We start from the raw sequence: 19,959 nt of genomic DNA on the forward strand, positions 1-19,959 counted from the left end.
TTGAGTATTTTGTTAATGCTAACGCTATAGTCTGTTGCAACATGAACACTGAACACTGAAAACTTTTGTGTTTTTCTATTCCAGGTGTTTGACAGCACAGGCTCTTTCTTATCTTACATTAACACATCAGCAGACCCGCTGTACGGCCCCCAAGGCCTCGCCCTCACCTCAGATGGACATGTGGCTGTTGCTGACTCTGGCAACCACTGCTTTAAGGTTTACAGATATCTGCAGTAGGCTGAGGGAAGACATCGCAGACCCAACTCCTGCTTAGACAAGTTAATGTCACATACTGCTTGTGGACATAAAGCTGCAACGTGCCTGCACACTTTACAGTGGCCCCAGGTTCCACAAATGAATTTCCTTTTGAGTTTGTGTGTATATACTTTAGAAGATCTAATATTCAGAGCTTAAGACAAAGAAATTTGAATTGAAAAAATGTTTACATGAAAAACAACCCAAAACCCAACAATTCAAGTGTAATTAAAGTGTTTTTTAAAGACAAAATAAGCTAGTTATCCCAAAAATGACTGCAAGAAGTGACACTAATTCCCAAACCCCCCCCAAAAAAAGAAACTAAGGAATAAAACATCCTGTAATTAGATGATCACTCATAGTCTGTCTACCTTACACTCTCAAAACTTCAGTGTTTTTAACCCGAGGGGAAAATGAACTGGAAATTCATTTCTGGAACAAGGCGTTTCAGCTCTATTTCTCTCAAGTGGGAGCTCACCAGTAGGTAGCCTGCCAGTTGGAAGTTGGTGATACAACTGCAGTTTCTTTGGGCAATGCAGATGGGCAACATTCCCAGCAACCAGCAAACAAAGCGAGACACAGAAGCAGAAGTCTACTACCTGTTTCCTGGTGAGAAGATGATGCTTTGTGATTGAACAATGCTCAGGCCTTTCCTCGAACACTGTTGCATGTCGGTGTGCTCCAAAAAAATGACCCTGTCATCACTGCCTTCAATTTCTCATTAGTAAACACACCAGAACACATGCAGACAGGAATGTGTAAAAGAAATTGTTTCATATTCTCATTCTGCACCTTATCACTCTGACATGATCCCTGCACATGGATTTTTTATTTTTTTTTTTTTAAGAATTCACAAGATGAGTTGACCTATATGCAAGTTGTTTGTTTTGGTACCCAAAGACAAGCATCAAGAAGCACAACAGTTAATAGAACGACAAGGTGTTTGAACACATCTGAACCAGCTCCGCTTCAACATTAAGTTCAGTCCCTTCCAGCTAGTCTTTCTCTTCTCTTAACCAAAACAAACTTCTTTTATCTGACCCCACTACTTCTTGAACTTGTGTGTATTCATATCTACAACCTACTGTAGTTGTACACATGCATATTTAGGTGTATATATGGATTTGGTGTCCATGTTATTTCATTATATAACCTACTTATTCCAGCACTTAATGAATCAAGGATTTCAACACTGGAGCATATACTAATACAGTAGAAGGTCATGCCACGTAGTAGCCAACTGAATGACTTGCAAACATCAATGGAACAAAGTTGTATACACATTATTTGCTGTGTTTTATTTTTTCAAAGAACTTAATTTATTTTTCTTTTCTTTTCTACATAATTTGTTCTACAAATTATTTTTCTAATTGGTGCATTTGAACTGTCTCCTCTTTGCCAAACATCGTTGTACATAGGCCTTGTAACTTGTAGCACTGAAAGCTTTTTGCCTCTCCCCACAGCTCACATCCAGTTAAACAGTAACTTTACCTTCTGCCAAAATGTATTGTTGTAAGTCGTTGTTGAACATTGCACAAAATACAAATATTATAAGAGTTATGTAGTTTGCAAGAGTAATATATGCCTCTGTGTATAGTTATCATTTAATATAATTAGAAAGTGTACTGTATATTGCAGTCATATTCTTGTTGTAGCTGACACGCACCTTTATCATGGATTTTCCAGTATTTGTATTAATTTGCTGGGTAGTTCAGAAGGTTTTCTGTGTGGCTCCTCGAGGGACACAACACCAGCTGACATGCAGTGACACAGAACGTTTTTCACCTGTGTTTTATGAATAAACTGTCTGTCCCCGATAATTGATCTGTAATTCATTCTGTCTTTCCATCTGCATTTATAGGAAAACCCTCTGTAATGAGAGATTTAGTTGACCTTCCTCCTCCATTAATTGGACCCGTGTTACTATTTTTTTTGTCTATCTCTCACCTGTAACTGACCTACCGATGTCTGTGAAATAAATAACGCACATATAAATGAAACACTAAATCAACCATCTTTTGTAGCCTATACTGCGTACTACAAGAGGCCAGTGTTACAAGAAATCACTACATTTATGTAATCATGGCAAAGGTATGATTTTAAATATTAAAGAATGACACTATAACGATTGCACAAATGGTCCATTTTATATAACAAGACTTCAGTTAATTAATGCATTATTTTTTTTGTACAAGGGTTAGAATGATATGTTTTTTAAATGAGGTGAACATTGATATGCTTGTTTTCTTTTTTGGCATATCAGAAATCAGGGTGTCCATGTCTTTTCTTGCTGAGATAAGAGTCTGAAAATTCAGCTGACTTATACAGGAGATTAGCTACTCTGAGTCATATCCTGACAAGCCTTTGTTTTTTTTGTTAAATGCCCCTGCTCCCTAGTGGTTATTTGAAAAACGGTCAAATTATCTGAAAATATGGTCAGTTATAATTGTTACAACAGTTAGAAATTGGAACTGTAATGTGAACTGGACTGAATCAGCTTGCTATACAAAGTCATTTAGAATATGAGTTATTCCTAAAACTTAAAAGATGAGTGGACATTTCAACTTATATTTTTAGTAGTAATATGATTTTTTAGGTCTTGAGGCATTTTTATTGTGCATTTTGGCACCATTTTATTTGGTCATTTTGTTTTTAAAAACAATGTTTAATTAAAAATATGACTTCCTCCTATAACATATGTTTACTATCACAGAATTAGCACAAATTAACATTTTAAAAATATTTTATTTTACTGCAAAAATCAGATATTGGCATCTTCATTGGAAAACCGTTAAAACCTGTATCTATCTGTAGAGATGTTTAGAATTTGATGCACAAGGTCACATAAGCAGCTATTACAATTTGTGCTCATGATAATTCTGGACTGTTTTGTTTCCTCTGGAAAAAGCCTGGGGCTTTACCATGGATACCAAGCTGTCCCCTACAGTGCATAGCACCAGGCACCCGGGGGTGCAGCTTAAAAGCATAGTTGTAATCAGTCTAATGAGTAGACATATCATTCATGTTAATGTATTTGTATCACATTGTATGATCAACTATTTATATGGCCCTTCATTAAAACCACATCTCTGCAAAGGGACTGGGGGAAAAAGTCACTACTGAGTCATTACCAAAGCAGAGGAGGAGATTGAAAAAGCTGTTTTCTTACCTCCTCCTTAAATGTTCTGGTAGCATGAAAACTGAATCAGCAACACCAAACTCTCAGAACATTAAATGAGGATATTGGACCAGAATAGCAAACAGGGAGCAACAGCCCTCTTTAGAAACCTCTTAAGCAGCAGCCTAGTCACTGCAAAGTCAGTTCCTTTGGTCTTTCTGAAAGGTGTAGATTTGGATGTAAACAAAAGGAGCCCTTACTAGGAACTCACACATACCCAAGATCAGGAACTTTGTTATTCTTCTTCTTTTCCTTTCAGCTGTTCCCTTTCAGGGGTCACCACAGCGAATCATGTGCCTCCATCTAACCCTGTCCTCTGCATCCTCTTCACTCACACCAATTAACTTCATGTCCTCTCTCACTACATCCATAAATCTCCTCTTTGGTCTTCCTCTAGACCTCCTGCCTGGCAGCTCCAACCTCAGCATCCTTCTTCCAATATATTCACAGTCTCTCCTCTGAACATGTCCAAACCACCTCAATCTGGCCTCTCTGACTTTATCTCCGAAACATCTAACATGAGCTGTCCCTCTGATGTACTCATTCCTGATCCTGTCCATCCTCGTCACTCCCAAAGAGAACCTCAACATCTTAAGCTCTGCTACCTCCAGCTCTGCCTCTTGTCTTTTCTTCAATGCCACTGTCTCTAAGCTGTACAACATCGCTGGTCTCACCACCGTCTTGAACACCTTTCCTTTCATTCTTGCTGATACTCTTTTATCACACAACACACCTGACACTTTTCTCCACCCGTTCCAACCTGCTTGCACTCGCCTCTTCACCTCTTTTCCACAGTCTCCATTGCTCTGAACCGTTGACCCTAAGTACTTAAAGTCCTGCACCTTCTTCACCTCTGCTCCCTGTAACCTCACCGTTCCACCTGGGTCCCTCTCATTGACACACATGTATTGTGTCTTACTGCGGCTAAGCTTCATTCCTCTGTTTTCCAGAGCAGACCTCCATCTCTCTAGATTTTCCTCCACCTGCTCCCTGCTCTCACTACAAATCACAATGTCATCCGCAAACATCATAATCCATGGAGATTCCTGTCTAACCTCATCTGTCAGCCTGTCCATCACCAGAGCAAACAAGAAGGGGCTCAGAGCCGATCCTTGATGCAGACCCACCTCCACCTTGAACTCCTCTGTCACACCTAGAGCACACCTCACCACGGTCTTACAGCTCTCATACATGTCCTGCACCACTCTAACATACTTCTCTGCCACTCCAGACTTCCTCATACAATACCACAGCTCCACTCTCTGCACCCTGTCATACGCTTTCTCTAAATCTCCGAAGACACAATGCAACTCTCTATCACCTTCTCTGTACTTCTCCATCAGCATCCTCAAAGCAAATATTGCATCTGTTGTACTCTTTCTAGGCATGAAACCATATTGCTGCTCACAAATGCTCACCTCTGCCCTTAGCCTAGCTTCCACTACTCTTTCCCACAACTTCATTGTATGGCTCATCAGCTTTATTCCTCTGTAGTTGCCACAGCTCTGCACATCTCCCTTGTTCTTAAAAATTGGCACCAGTACACTTCTCCTCCATTCCTCTGGCATCCTCTCACTCTCCAAGATCTTGTTAAACAAACTAGTCAGAAACTCTACTGCCACCTCTCCTAGACACTTCCATACCTCCACAGTTATGTCATCAGGACCAACTGCCTTTCCAGTCTTTTATCCTCTTCTATCTTCTATCCTCTTCAACGTCCTCCTCACTTCACTCTTGCTAATCTTTGATACTTCCAGCTCCACACCAGTCACCTCTTCTACTCTTCGTTCCCTTTCATTTTCCTCATTCATCAACTCTTCAAAGTACTCCTTCCATCTTCCCATCACACTCCTGGCACCTGTCAATACATTTCCATCCTTATCTTTAATCACCCTAACCTGCTGCACATCCTTCCCATCTCTATCTCTTTGTCTGGCCAACCTGTACAAATCCACCTCTCCCTCTTTAGTGTCCAACCTAGCATACAAGTCCTCATATGCTCTTTGTTTGGCCTTTGCCACCTCTACCTTCACCTTACGCTGCATCTCCCTGTACTCCTGTCTACTCTCTTCAGTCCTCTCAGTGTCCCACTTCTTCTTAGCTAACCTCTTTCTCTGTATACACTCCTGAACTTCCTCGTTCCACCACCAAGTCTCCTTGTCCACTTTCCTCTTTCCAGATGACACACCGAGTACCCTCCTACCTGTCTCCCTGATCACAGTAACTGTAGTGGTCCAGTCATCTTGGAGCACTTCCTGACCACCCAGAGTCTGTCTCAGCTCCTCCCTGAAAACTACACGACATTCTTCCTTATTCAACTTCCACCACTTCGTCCTCTGCTCTGCCTTTGTCCTCTTCATCTTCCTGACCACCAGAGTCATTTTACACACTACCATCCTGTGTTGCCTGGCTACACTCTCCCCTACCACTACTTTACAGTCACTGGTCTCTTTCAGATTACAACGTCTACACAAGATGTAGTCCACCTGAGTGCTTCTACCTCCGCTCTTATATGTCACCCTATGTTCCTGCCTCTTCTGGAAGAAAGTGTTCACTACAGCCATTTCCATCCTCTTTGCAAAGTCTACCACCATCTGTCCTTCTGCGTTCCTGTCTTGAAGACCAAACCTACCCATCACATTCTCATCACCTCTGTTCCCTTCACCTACATGCCCATTGAAATCTGCACCAATCATCACTCTCTCACCTCTGGGGATGCTCTGCATCACTTCACCTAACTCCCTCCAGAATTTCTCCTTTTCTTCTAACTCACATCCTACCTGTGGGGCAAAACCACTCACAACATTGAACATCACCCCTTCAATTTCCAGCTTCAGACTCATCAACCTGCCAGATACTCTTTTCACCTCTAGAACATTCCTCACAAACTCCTCTTTCAGGATAACTCCTACTCCGTTTCTCTTCCTATCTGACCCATGGTAGAACAACTTGAACCCTGCTCCTAAGCTTCTAGCCTTGCTACCTTTCCACCTGGTCTCCTGGACACACAGTATGTCCACCTTCCTTCTCTGCATCATGTCAATCAACTCTCTAGCCTTCCCTGTCATAGTCCCAAACTGTCAGTCCTACATTCTTAGCTTTCCTCTTCTCTCTCCTTCTTCGTCTTCGACCAACAGTAGTCCAATTTCCACCGGTACCCTGTAGGTCAACAGCACCAGTGGCGGTCGTTGTTAACCCGGGCCCCGACTGATCCGGTATGGAAGTCATTGTCACGATTCGCATTTTTAATTTGGCATGTGTTTTACGTCAGATGCCCTTCCTGACACAACCCTCTGCATTTATCCAGACTTGGGACTGGCACAAGAAGACACTGGCTTGTGCCCCCTTGTGGTTGCATTATCAAGAATTTAAATAATAAAAAAAAAAAAAAAAAAAAAAAAAAAAAAAAAAAAAGACCACCTAACAGCCAGTGCACCTACCGAACTCAGTTTGAGAAGGAAATGGTGGAACAAGTTCAATATTTTGATGCTGCAAAATGGCAAAAACCAGAACAAACATCTTCCAAAAGACAAGTGTTGAGATTCTTGAATCTAATTTTAATAATTAAAAGTGTAAAACCTCTATTAACTGACAGACAGTTTGCAGACATAATTAATTCAGCAGGTTTTGACGCCACTAATTTTGCAGAGCCACTGTGGGCAAACAAATTAGATTTTAAAACCAAATTATAGGCCAGTAAAACATTTTAACATAGCAAAACAATATTAGTTACGGGTAAGAGTTTATATCACGCATTATATCCTGCATATGGCCTGGTTATCTTGTGAAAAGAAGGGCAATAATAATGAGCAAAGTGGGTACAGCAAGTGGATAGTAGAGGATTTAAAAAAGGGAATAAAACACAAGTCTCTTTCCTCTTTTAATCTCACTGTAAAGTCTGAGAAACACTAAGCACATTTATAGCAGATGAAAGGGCCACATACAGGGACTACCACCATTATTTTTTTATGTCACATTAATCAAGACACAACTGCTAAGCTGAACACATGAGTAAAATTCAGCAATGAAATGTATGTATAGCTATTAAATGAAGTATACAAAATTAGACAAAACATTTATCAGCAAATACTCAAAGTTAAAGAGCAGAGTTTTGCAGTCCTAACACATGGACACCTTAGACATCTAAAAATAAACTGACAAGGAGCAATATGAGGTTGGCCATCCGCCATTCTCAAGTGTTAACACTGATCATGCTGTTAAATTACTACTTTGCTCCTCAATAAGATCCTTTGGAAAAATTAAAAAAATAAAAGACCCTGTAAAATGTCAAAACATCCCACTTGTAGGTCCATAACCACACTGTGGGAAACTGTACGAGCAAAAAAACAAAAACAAAAAAAACTAATAAAAACAGATTATCATCTCAAATGAGAAAAAAAAAGTTGAAATCATAAATTATGACAGAAGATATATTTATAATTGTCCAGATACATGTATTCATACAAAAATCAAATAAAAACAGCATTAATTGTTTTTTTTTTAAAAAACAACAAAAAACAAAACAAAACAAAAACCCCAAAACACACTGGAGTTGGATAACAGATCTAAAAATGTCAGGACAAACTTGTTGCAGCACCAGGACTAACTCTACAGCTAGCAATCAATATTTTATAGCAGGATTCTTAAAAAGAATATAATTAAAGGAAATACTGCAGGTACATTTGTAAAAAGCAAACAAAAAACACATGTAATAAAACTCATTTTAGTCAAGTCCACCAGGCTCGTGACTGTGAATCCTGACAGTTGCTGATGGAATGTAAAACACGCCTAAAAAAGGGTCACCCACTAAGTGACAACATATTTGAGGACATCGCTGTATAGCTTAATAATTTGCTGAAAACAGTTTGCCTGAAAATGAGATAAGATGTATAAGATGAAGCAGATTTTTAAAATACCTCCAACAAAAAGCAAAGTGGCATGACTTCATGCCTTCAGTATCACTGCTCACAATAAATAAGCTGCAAAAATGTGACTCAGAGCAAATGATAAGATGAGCTGTACCGACGTTAACGTCCACAAAACAAACAACCTGAGCCATTTGTTCTTGGAAGTGTAACCATTGTCTGAGAACTGAAATCCCAGTACAAGCTGGCCAAGTTGAGTGAAATAATTCTGATAACTATCAGCACTGACTGACTGTTCTTCAGTCTAGAATTAATGAGGCAATCTTAACTGTCAACAACTATCAATGTGATAACTTTGTCATGTGTCCTTCAAGTTCTACCCAACAAGGCAACAGCACTGACCCTGTCTGGCCAAAACTTAGCCAATATAAGTTAATGTACAGTAATATGGCATAGCGGTTGCTAATGGGTTAAGAGCTGTATATGCTCTAATTAACAAGAGCATCTGAGGCATCTGCATCCTAGCAGACACAGTGATATAGACAGCAAAGCACCTCTCCAAACCCCCAGCCACAGTAGTCAGGGGTATAAGCCTACAGTGTGTGTCTAGGTTGAAAGATACCAAATTTCAAATGTTCTACCCCAAAATATTAAGCTATTTATTACAACCAAAGTGTAATGAGACACCTGGTAACTCTTATTCAGTATAATCCTTATTTTCTAACACCAGTAAGACCAACAAGTAACGGCTCAAATGCATACAGTACATGGCTCCAAGGGTCAGCGTCACCCTGTCACTCCAGCCTGGTCTGCGAGATAAAACCATGCTAACAGCACATCTGAAAACACTGGCATACATGAGTTTACTCTTAGATAACTAAATTCAAACACTCATCACAGCTCTCTCAGTAATAGTGGCATATCTGCAGCCTGCTGCCTGGATCATTCTTCCCTGGGCTGAAAAAAGGATAGACAGGCTCTTCAAAGCAGGTGTCAAACATGTACAGTCTCTTCATTGTGACAGCGTCATAGAAACTGAGACGCCCGTTATCATAGTCCAGGAACACACCGACCCGAGGAGAGTTCCAGTAGTCAGCGACAGGGATGCGCCCGTCTTCTCCGTTGGCATACAGCCGGTCCTGCAGACACAGGCTCCAGTATCCTGCAGAGGGAGTGAGACTGACAAAGCCCTTCCTGTTGCTGCACTCGGTGGTGACTCCCAGGTACCACACACCTTTGTCCTTCACATCCACCTCCCAGTAGTGCTGGCCGCTGGCATACTGGGCTGTGGCAAGGACACCACAGAACCGGGTGAAGCGGGCTGGCAGGTCTGGCTCCTGGTTACGAACACGACCCTCCTCCACTTTTGTGTCAAAGTCTGAGATAAGCAGGTTTGGGTGAGCGGTGTCTGGGTCTAAGGTGAGGTTCTGAGGCACTACAAAGAAAGATAGGGAGAGATTAGTTCACCTTGCTCTTACATTGGGCTGAAGCTGGAAACACTGGGGAAAAGAAAAAAGAAAAAATCCAATGACATTTTTTGTCCAAGAAAACTGGCAGATTTGCAAAGCAGAAAGAACTGCATTTGGCATTCATTGCTGCAGTGGAAGTAGGCTGACCAGCCAACTTAATTTTTCTTACACTGCCTCCAAATACAAATGATACTTACAACTAGTATTATGTGATTACTTGTGCTTTAAATGCCTTTGGGCTGCACCTTTAGTTTACTTCTACAGCTGAATAAAGTCTAGCATAATCAATAACTAAATTGTAGCCAAATTGTTTATCCAAATTTTTTCAGCTTGAGCTACCACTCCTTTGTTTTCTGTCACATGGTCTAGATATATCCCATGACTAGGTTGTTTCTATTGCAGTAGCACAGTACAAAGCAAAAAGCTGTATTTAAAAAAATAAAAATAAAATAAAAAAATGTGTAAAGCATGCATAGAACATGGGCAGAAATATTCACTTTGCCCATATACAAATCTCATTTGGATTCAACAAGAACAGTGAGTATACTTACTTTTGCTCACAGCACCATAATCAATAGTAATTTTGAGAGCACAATAAATTAATCCATCAAAGCATTATCTATGCCAGCTTATCCTTTGCAGGGTTGAGGGGGGCTGGGGCCTATCCCAGGTACACATATAGACAACCATTCACGCTCACATTCACACTGTAGCGTGATCAACCCCACTTCAGATAAACATTTTTGCATCCTTATTGATTTAAAAAAATAAAAAATAAATAAAAAGCATTGAACTTTTCTGAAAGACGGCCTCTGAGTCATAAACAGCCCTGTCCAGAGAACTAATAAGCTTCCCCCCAGTAACTTCCTCTGTCCCATGACCTTTGCCAGACTCGAGGACACTAACGGAAAGCTGAATAACAATCTCTCGATTTACGGCAGGTTTGCTTGAAGTCTAACTAAGCCGATACCCTGTGGGGATACCAGTCACACTATTATTAGTGGAAGGACTCACAGCGATGACATCAAAAGGGAAGTTAAAATGACAATTGCCCTGTTTTATGAGTGGTCTGGTGCAAACAGGTCTGTAACTCCCAGCATGGATGACAACTGCAGGAGACCTGCTTGCTCCCCAGGATAGAGATTAATGCTAAATCCCGAGCCACACCAAAGACGGAGAAGGCTGACTTCAAGCCTTCAAGGAACCTGTTCCAACTCTGGAGCTAACACAAAGCACTTTGAAAGAAAGAAGCTTTCTGGAGGAAACTGCTCTAGCTCTGGGTCCAGCGCACCAAGCATTAGGGAAGAAGGAGCCCTATTTTGCGCACCTAAGAGAAAGAGACTCAGATTTAAAGAAAGAAACTATTAGCTAAACTGCTGCCACCAGATTAAAGAAGTTGTTACATCCAGTTGCAGCACCGGAGTCCTAACGAGGACCGTAACAAACTTTAAAAACTCAGGCCACCGCTGGTAGACGCTCACACCGTGTTGCCATCACGCATTTTGTCCACATAGTGGTCTCCTGTGATCACACTACTTAAGACCGCTTGCCAAAATAATCATTCACCGAATCATCTGGTGTCAAATGGTCATTCATTCACTTATTAATTATTCACTACTGTGTTCATATCATTCATTTATGGATGCATATATCAGTTCATTTGCGTGTCCAGTAGTTATTAGTTTTATTTATATTGCCAGTCTTAGTCAAAGGTGTTGCTATTTGGAGTCTGTGTTCACTGCATGCTTCTGTGTGTAGAGTAAACTCACTGGTATGCAGCACGTGCATCATCTTCTTCCACATGATAAGCTGGAAGGGCCCTGAGAAGTCTGTAAATTCAGTCTGACAATTAACTGTCTCGAGAGATGTGAATGGCTTGCAATGGATGACTCTGTGGAAGAAAAATGGAATAAAAGATCATACAAAGGTTCATTTTTAAATTGGATTTTTATAGGTCCATATTAAATAAACAACTGTAAGCTACTTACTCATTGAATGTCTGAGCAAGGCTCTGTTGGAAGAACAAAAATGCACATTTTGATACTATTGAACACACTTCATATCTTTCTCAGTCTCAAGAGAATTTTCATAAGTATAGTCAGAGGTGGTTTTCGTAACATGTTTTTGAAGTTGTGGTTTATGCCAATAGAGGGCAACTCCACACACACACACACACACACCATTTCAGGGATATATTTTGAAAGAATTAAATCAGTTCAATGCAGTATTTCTCAGTTTATGTCAGTGTCCAATAAGGATTATGTAAAAATATTGTTATCCATCGCCACTGTGAAGCTCTAGCAGAGGCATGGCAAATTAAGAGTTAAATCACCTCGTGAAGCAGACAGCTGATATGTAGACTGACCTCAAAGTTAGTTTTCCCACTGATGTGGCTGTGGATATTAGCTATAGCTTTGTCCACAGCCGCCGCCTCTGTCTCCACAATCTTCAAGTTGTCGTCTATGACGGCCATGGTGGCCACTTCCTCAGCATCCAGGCTCTCAAGCAGGGAGTCTCTCTCATCTAGCAAGAATTGGACCAAGGCACCGACATCTGCCTCAATTTTCTCCTTGAGTCTCTGTTTCTTCACCTGGATGAAAAAAAAAGGTCCATTCTGAAGCCTCCCTCATTTATATGTACTGGTCATGCCCTAGCCTTAACAAGTACTGGATGGAGATCTTTCTCACTCTCAGGTGTTAAATGTCAAATTGGAACCCAATCCTCTGGTTGTTCTATTTGGGTTCACTAAAGGGGAGATGCAATCAACCGTGGAAAAACAACGTACTTTATCCTTTGTTTCCCTTCTGGCTCGGCTAGCAATCCTGCTCAGGTGGAAGGACGCTGCCCCGCCCACTCATAAACAATGGTTGGTGGACATTGTGTCCTGCTTAAAACTTGGGAAAATCAGATACTCACTTCAATATTCAAATGGGAAATTCCAGGCAGCATGGGACCCTCTTTAAATACATTACAGACCCCATAAATGCTTGATTAAGTGCGGCTTAACTACATTACATACTATTCACTCATTCACTGCAAGCCCTTGGTGTGGTAGCAAGATATTAGAATGTATAGCTCACTGACAGTGACTGGGGATTGTTTTATTGTTGGTATTTATGAATTATTTGTTTTGTTTATGCTCATTGATGTTTTATATATATATATATATATATATATATATATATATATATATATATATATATATATATATATATATATATATGTTGGCATTGGTGCCAGCTGCTCTTATTATATACTCACTGGTCTCTCATTTCTCTTTAATGACCGAACAGCACAGCACTTTTGTTATGCCCAGCAAAACCCCAATAAAACAATTTTGAAAAAAAAAAAAAAAAAAAAAGGTGCATTCCATACCCTCACTTCACTTTTGGTGCGTTCATCAGCTGTCATAACTTTTAGACATTGAGACTTCTGCCAATTGAGCTCCATTAGCCTCAGTTTCAACTCCATCTGTAACAAACATGTATAGTAAGACACATGCACACAGGAAAATAGGACATAATAAATCATGATATCACATCAGCGAATACATCCTAGCAAATGCATACATTTAGACTTACCTTCATGTCATTCACAACTTCTGGCACTGGTGCTACCTCATGGTGTCTGGAACGACAATAACACAAATGACCAGGCAGTCAGTGGTTCACAGAACAATTTGTCACACCACCCCAAAACACCTGAGGTGCCCTGTGGAGCTTTCTTGTAAACAAATAGAAGTTATGTTGACATTTAGTGTCACCAAACCACATTGTGTGTATCCTTGAGGTCTAACAAACAGTGTTGAGTGCATTTTCTTCCTCCTAAAACATTTGAAAAGCAGATTTAAAAATGTTTTTTTCCCCCCCATTTGCTAGCAGTCTTCATCACTGCCTTTCTTGGTGCATTGCTATGTTTGTTGGCGTCTTACCACCACCAACTGTTGATCAAAAAATTGGATGAAACCAGCGTCAGGATGTGAATCAAAAAGTCAATACAAACAAAATAGGGACCCACATGTAAAAACATTGCCCCATAGTGCTATTAGTGGTCAAACACTCCACAGAGTACCTTTAAAAAACAACCATAGGGGTAATTTTCCAAGGATGCATTTCAACAAACTGATGGTGCATGCTTGAGGAAATCTTACTTTACATAATGTCTTTTACTTCCATTAATGTTGAAAAGGTATATAAGGCATATTCAAAAAACACACTCCATGTGCCCTGTTGCTTAGCAATTAATTCACCCTGGACAAAATTTCACCAACCCTGACATTTGCTAAAACTCCTGTCCATGTGAATTTGTGCAGTGATATCAAATGTCCTCTGCTCTGGAAAATATCACCACTGTTTGGATCTGTGTTTATCTTTACCACTTTCTTCACCCAATCACAGACCGCAATAATGGCTGGCTGGGATTGTAATGGAATGCAGTCAAGGACATGTTTCTTACACATAATGATCAAAAACAAAAAAAGAGTCAATAATGGTGCACATTACTAATTCAAATGGCCTAAACTTGTATATTGCAGTAATTTTCACAAAGGGTAAATATCTAGACTTAAAACATTAAGGAGTATTTTCCACCTTTTCAATATAAATGGCAAGATTTATACACTGTGCACCTACTCAAAGTTATTTTAAGACGAGGACAATTCTACATTCTTGAAGTCAAAACTACAACCCAGTCCAACTGAAAGCACATTTAGTTGTCCTTTTTGTAGTAAAAAATGTCTACATGTAAAATGTATTAATAATTTTATTTTTTTTTTTTTTTAATTACAAAAAGGAAGAAAAAGCGTCTTTGAGACAAAAAGGAGCATTTCTGATATTTCCCCAGTTGACTGGAGGGGCATGTCAGTGTCTGTTTGACAGCAGCTGGAAGGCTGGGGCGCCACCATGAAACCAAAAAAATATAACAAATATATATTTTTCCCTTTTGGTTTTCAGCAGACAAAACAAACGCAATTTAATTTCGGCTGGACTTAAAATTTCCCAATTGGGTAATACAATCAAATTGTCAGTCATTGAACTGGAAGCTTAATACAACAGGTGACGTATTGTTAAAGTTTAGAGGCCAGCAAAGGCATCAAGGGCAAGAAATATTAAGTAACAAGCCATATGCTGCACAAGGCAAAATACATGACACTGACAGGTTTTAAACATGCTAAGCAAAGTATAACATTTATTGTTAACTAGTAAATCAAAAGGGTGGCTGGTAGAACATCACCAAACCCTGCCAGTGCAGTACTGTCACTGATTTCTCATGGGATGGGACTAATTAAGTTTGAAGGTTTGATGGAGCAGAAAAAAAAAAAAAAAAAAAAAAACACACACACATAAAAACTGTGATTTAGGTAATACAAGATAAAACGATGGATTAGTACAGTGCTGGTAAAGTCTATTATCTTTTCATCAGAACGACGATGGCTTGTGCAAGGATAAAAGGGTGGCACTTAGACTTAGATTGAGTTCTCTCATTAACATTTAAGTGTGGACATTTGCATGACAAAGAAACAAAACAGGGAAAGTATCGCTTTGCCAGAAGTATGGCTGGGGTAAGGGAGAAATCAGATTACTGACTGATATAAAGTGGGGTTTTTTAGTATTAGTGTTTTTTCATTTATCCCATTTTTCACAATCAGTTTTTTGTATGCATTTAAATGGCAATGTTGCTGAAATGTTTAGAAACCTAGCAATGGTAAAGTACCAGTTTTCATAAGATCAATACTTTAACCTGATAAAGAAACTGTATTTTATATATTTCACAGGTCTGGTTACTGTCAAACTACTCACTGGGGCTCTTCTGCGTGGGCATTAAGTCTCATATGTATTAGTACAGATTCATTTAACTGGCAAGGTCTACACTTGCAACCTGACCTGAGCAATCTCAGTGACTTATAATTAACCTAGTTACAACCTGTCCTGATTCTAACAAGAAAGTGAAAGTGACGAATTTGCAAAGGAGGACACAGATAACCTAATAGAATATGTCTATAATTGCACTATATAAAAAAGTTGAGAACACGACCAACCTGTGCGCTCTAGATTCCCTGCAGACTACACAGATGGGCCGCTTATCAGTCTGGCAGTACAATTTCAGCTCTTCTCCATGTTGTTCACACTTTCCATCTACTTTAACGGGCTTACAGGGTGTAGGACAAGACCCCAGACACTCCAGATCGTCCAGTTTGGCCACCAGGTTCTGCACCAAGTAGTTTTTAGTGAAGCTCCTCTTGTTGAACACCTGGGAGAACAAATAACTCAACTGAGAAAGACGCAGAAATTTGCTTGTACCCTAAGCCCAAAGTCAGTATTATTTTGTTTAGTGTGTTTTTATTAATTCTGAATCTCCTTAATAGCTAAGAAGACAAAGTTAGTTCATTATTGTTTGCTAACGTACCTGCTGATAATTTTGCGTTAGCTCGCTAGCTAAAGCCAGCTATCCTAGCAACGGTAGCCACATAATGCACTGCGTAACGTTACTTAATGTAATTTTCAAAGACCAAGTGTCAACCAGCTACTTGATAAATACTTGAAAGTAATACTGTCACAAGTGTACCAAACATATTTTCTGAAAAAACCTTTACAGATAACGTGTATTAAGTTACCGTTCGGCATTGAGGGCATTGATACCCGTAGTCTCCGCCATTTTCATCCCAGTGCATGCAGATGCAAAACCGACAGAAATTATGTCCGCATTTCAATATAACAGGGTCTTTGAAGAAATCCAAACAAATTGCACATGTGAGCTCTTTCCTCAGGTCGTCTCCAGCTGCTCCAGCAGTAGCCATGTTTACAAGCCAAAAGCAGCACAACACTGCCACTGCAGGAAGTGAAGGAAGAGGAGGGAGGGAAGCGGGCACATTTGTGGTGCGTCATTTTCCATCTAAACCAATCAGATTCTCCTTTGTTTCTCTCTGTTGACATACCTAACTAATCAGTTAAAAACGTGAAAAATTTCAATCACAAGGCCAATATCTGGTGAAGGCTGGGAAATAATACTTCATGAAATCACATTTTTATTTTGTGTTATTTACAGATGTAAAGCATACCTATTTCCTGCCTGTGCATTATTTAGTTTTCATTTGTCCAAGAATTTACCAGGTCAAAACATGATATTTGAATGTTTTTTTGCTTTCCAGTTTCAAGTCAAGTCTTTAGGGAATAAAGTCTCAAGAAAGCCCAGTCTCAAAGCAGTGAAGTCCAATAAAGTCTTAAATCCTCATTTTTGAGTCTGACTCAATCCATCTCTCAATCTCTACAGCTCTGCATAAATACTGAGAAAATCAACAACAACCGGTAATCAACAATATTTATTCTTAAATACATATACATAAAAACCCATTCATAAAAAGACACAAACTGAATATCAAGTTTGATTGTTTGTGCTAAAAGTGTCATATACATGGGGATAACTGGCTGTGGGGTATACATTACATTGCATAGCTTGGATTGGCATGTGAGGGATGTGATTCAAAAGTGCATTTGATGTCAGATATGGTATTATTTCCAAATTCATCAGGGCCAAATTAAAAAATCACAGCCGGGTTTCAGCAGACATTAGTTGTATAAACCATCACATCCCTCGCTGAGTCATACCTCAGCTGATTTCCGGCTCATCTACATCACATTAGCTAACCCTGATAAATATTGGAAATAATTATACAATGATGACTGACAACACCATAATAAGACAAATATTTAGGAACACTGATCTCAGCATGTTGTATATCTATAGCAGAGTAAGACACAGGCTTAACAACACATGTAAACAAGAAATTTCACCAGTGATATCAACAAATAATAATAATGAGACAGCAGATTATATCAAATGTCTCAAACGTAACATTTTTCATGGTGACATACTGATTTGTAAGCAGCTATTTTGTTTGCATCCTTTGTTCGAAAACATGACTCAGAACACTGAAATCCCACACAGCACTAGTGACAAATAAAGTTTACAGGAACATAATATGAGAAGAATTGGGGTCAAATCATAGGATAGGGATACAATATTTGCATGTTCACAGCACCACACTTATTAGCAGTGTAACACAGAAGTGGAAAGTGGCTCTGTAGAGATTATCTTCAATCAACAGTAGTAAATTGTGTCACACTACACAGTCCATAAAAGAAATAACTCCTGAGATGAGTGTCTTTACATACATACCTTAACCAGTGTTTTTTTAATTATTATTATGAAACATTATACCCAGTGAAGCAACAACACTGCAAGGGTGGATAGCAGTAAACATTGTGGTAACAGAAGCAGTGATGAACTGTAAACACATGACAAAGTAAATAACTGAGTTTACAAAAATACAAACAGTATTAGAAAAAAAAACAATGGGAACAACCCAACTCAGCAGCAATATAAATGCTGAATACATCAAGGAAAACATTCCTTATCATATGGTTAACAAAATAAAGAACAGCAGACACGAGGAATTAATAAAATGGTTAGCTGGTTAATAAACATAAATTCTGACGGCAGTGGTATTCATCTCCTGTAGTCTGATAAGAGAGGGCTGTAGGTTGAGTTCACAGATAAGAAACAAGTGGTGGCATCTTGTGTTTTTTCATTACACATTGTGTAATCCATAATAACTGCCCTAGCAAATATTTCAGGACAAAATTATAGGCTTAAAGGCATGGTTAACCCCAGAATGAATATCAATCTACCTAATGCAGCATAGTCTTAAATGTTTTGACAAACACTTAGGCTATGGCTTCGATATTTATAACAAGTCCAATGTTTACCTTTCAATCCCCAATATTTTTCTAAATTATATTATCCTCTGGCAATGGATGGACAGTAAGTGAGATTATAGTGGAAAAACTGGACTTCACTGTACTTTTTTACTAAATACTGAATATGCTGCGCAATATATGTGCCAAAATGTATTTTGTCTTTTGTAAGCTGTTGAAAGGATGATCTTGTTACCATTAATATTTTCAAGACACACAAAAGTACCTGGGCTCACAAACTTTAGTGAAGTTTTGACTGACACAGGGGCAGGTAGATAACATCTGAGTGTCTTCTGAGTCTTTGAGGTGAACTATTCCTTTCAGTATGAACATTGACATCATCTAGTCCCCTTTACCCGAGGTACACCTGCAGCACTGAATCTCTGACTTGGCCTGCATGACACTAGCTTTATGAGAAAAGTGCTCTCTGTGACTGGGACTGTCCTGAAGGGATATAGCTGCTTCAGGCACTTTAACACCATAAAGCCAGTAAGAGAGAAAGGAGATACCATGCTACTAGCAGCACAAGTTGGAATGTTAAGTGAAGACAGTGTATAGGACTGTTGTGCTGTTTTCTGTTGCAGTGATCAAGGTACTAAATGGATCCAATACTGTAGAAATCCCCCCCCCCACTAACAGGCACACACACACACCCACCCAATAACGCATATGATCAATCTCTGATTTTTGGTGTTATTAAAGTAATTTAATGCCAGTTTAAAAACAAAAAAACAAAATCCAAAATTTTATAAAAGCCCCAACATACTTTTCATCCCTTTGTCCATCTGTCCATCCACGCATCCATTGCTCAGACCTCTGAGCTGTTGTGGCAGTCTTGCATCCTCACCACCAACATGGGCTCCGTACTGACAGACCCTTTCACCACCTCCTGCACCCCCTCCCTCCATCCTTCCTTCCCATCCTTCTGTCTGGTTCTCAGCACTAGAACGACAGTGACAATAATGAGGACAGTCAGCAGCAGCCCCACCAATGCCCCCACCACAGTCACCAGACCCTCCTCTTCCTTATCTGCGTTCAGCTCACTAGGTTCCAGCCCATTGGCAAACAGCTCACTTGACCCCCCTGCCCTTCGCTTGCGGTCCAAAGCGATGTGCATGATATTGGTACCGCGGTTGTTGTCTGCTCCGATATCCTCAGCAATCTCTGGGCTGTCATCGCCAGCCGACCTCCTGGAGCGATGACCTTTGCCGCTTGATGGGGTCAAGGTGAGATCGTTGCTTGTGGAAACCAAGGAGTGGTACTCTAGGCTGCGCTTTCCAATGCGTCTGTTAGCATTCTCTTTGGAGCGTACTGTATAAATGGTGTGAATGTACCACTCACGGCCTGCAGCAACCTGAGAAAACACAAAATTATGCATATCTTAGAATTACAATCAATTAACAAAAATGACAACAGTCAACAAAAATGGCTGAAATTTG

General features: G+C 39.7%; 3 protein-coding genes across 7 annotated transcripts in view; 1 reads left to right on the forward strand and 2 right to left on the reverse strand.

The window, feature by feature from the left end:
* trim3b (tripartite motif containing 3b) overlaps positions 1 to 2,380 on the forward strand; it is a 33,078-nt gene extending 30,698 nt beyond the window's left edge. For all 5 annotated transcript variants that reach the window (XM_044221844.1, XM_044221843.1, XM_044221846.1 and 2 more), the window contains one exon: positions 85 to 2,380. In XM_044221844.1, coding sequence (XP_044077779.1) covers positions 85 to 237 — 153 coding nt within the window. In that variant the 3' untranslated portion in view covers positions 238 to 2,380. The remainder of the gene's footprint in view (positions 1 to 84) is intronic.
* Positions 2,381 to 7,300: 4,920 nt separating this feature from the next.
* Positions 7,301 to 16,624, reverse strand: trim47 (tripartite motif containing 47). The gene is made up of 8 exons (XM_044223122.1): positions 16,381 to 16,624; positions 15,805 to 16,016; positions 13,349 to 13,394; positions 13,143 to 13,238; positions 12,133 to 12,357; positions 11,756 to 11,778; positions 11,537 to 11,658; positions 7,301 to 9,733 (listed from the first exon to the last, which is right to left on the reverse strand). The coding sequence occupies exons 1-8, from the start codon at positions 16,561 to 16,563 to the stop codon at positions 9,204 to 9,206; spliced, it is 1,437 nt and encodes a 478-aa protein (XP_044079057.1). The 5' UTR covers positions 16,564 to 16,624; the 3' UTR covers positions 7,301 to 9,203.
* A 446-nt stretch (positions 16,625 to 17,070) lies between these two features.
* LOC122888524 (FRAS1-related extracellular matrix protein 2-like) overlaps positions 17,071 to 19,959 on the reverse strand; it is a 59,447-nt gene continuing 56,558 nt past the window's right edge. Inside the window, exon 24 of the mRNA XM_044223092.1 lies at positions 17,071 to 19,874. Coding sequence (XP_044079027.1) covers positions 19,329 to 19,874 — 546 coding nt within the window. The 3' untranslated portion in view covers positions 17,071 to 19,328. The remainder of the gene's footprint in view (positions 19,875 to 19,959) is intronic.

The sequence above is a fragment of the Siniperca chuatsi genome, linkage group LG14 (genome assembly GCF_020085105.1).
Source record: "Siniperca chuatsi isolate FFG_IHB_CAS linkage group LG14, ASM2008510v1, whole genome shotgun sequence".
Taxonomy (NCBI): domain Eukaryota; kingdom Metazoa; phylum Chordata; class Actinopteri; order Centrarchiformes; family Sinipercidae; genus Siniperca; species Siniperca chuatsi.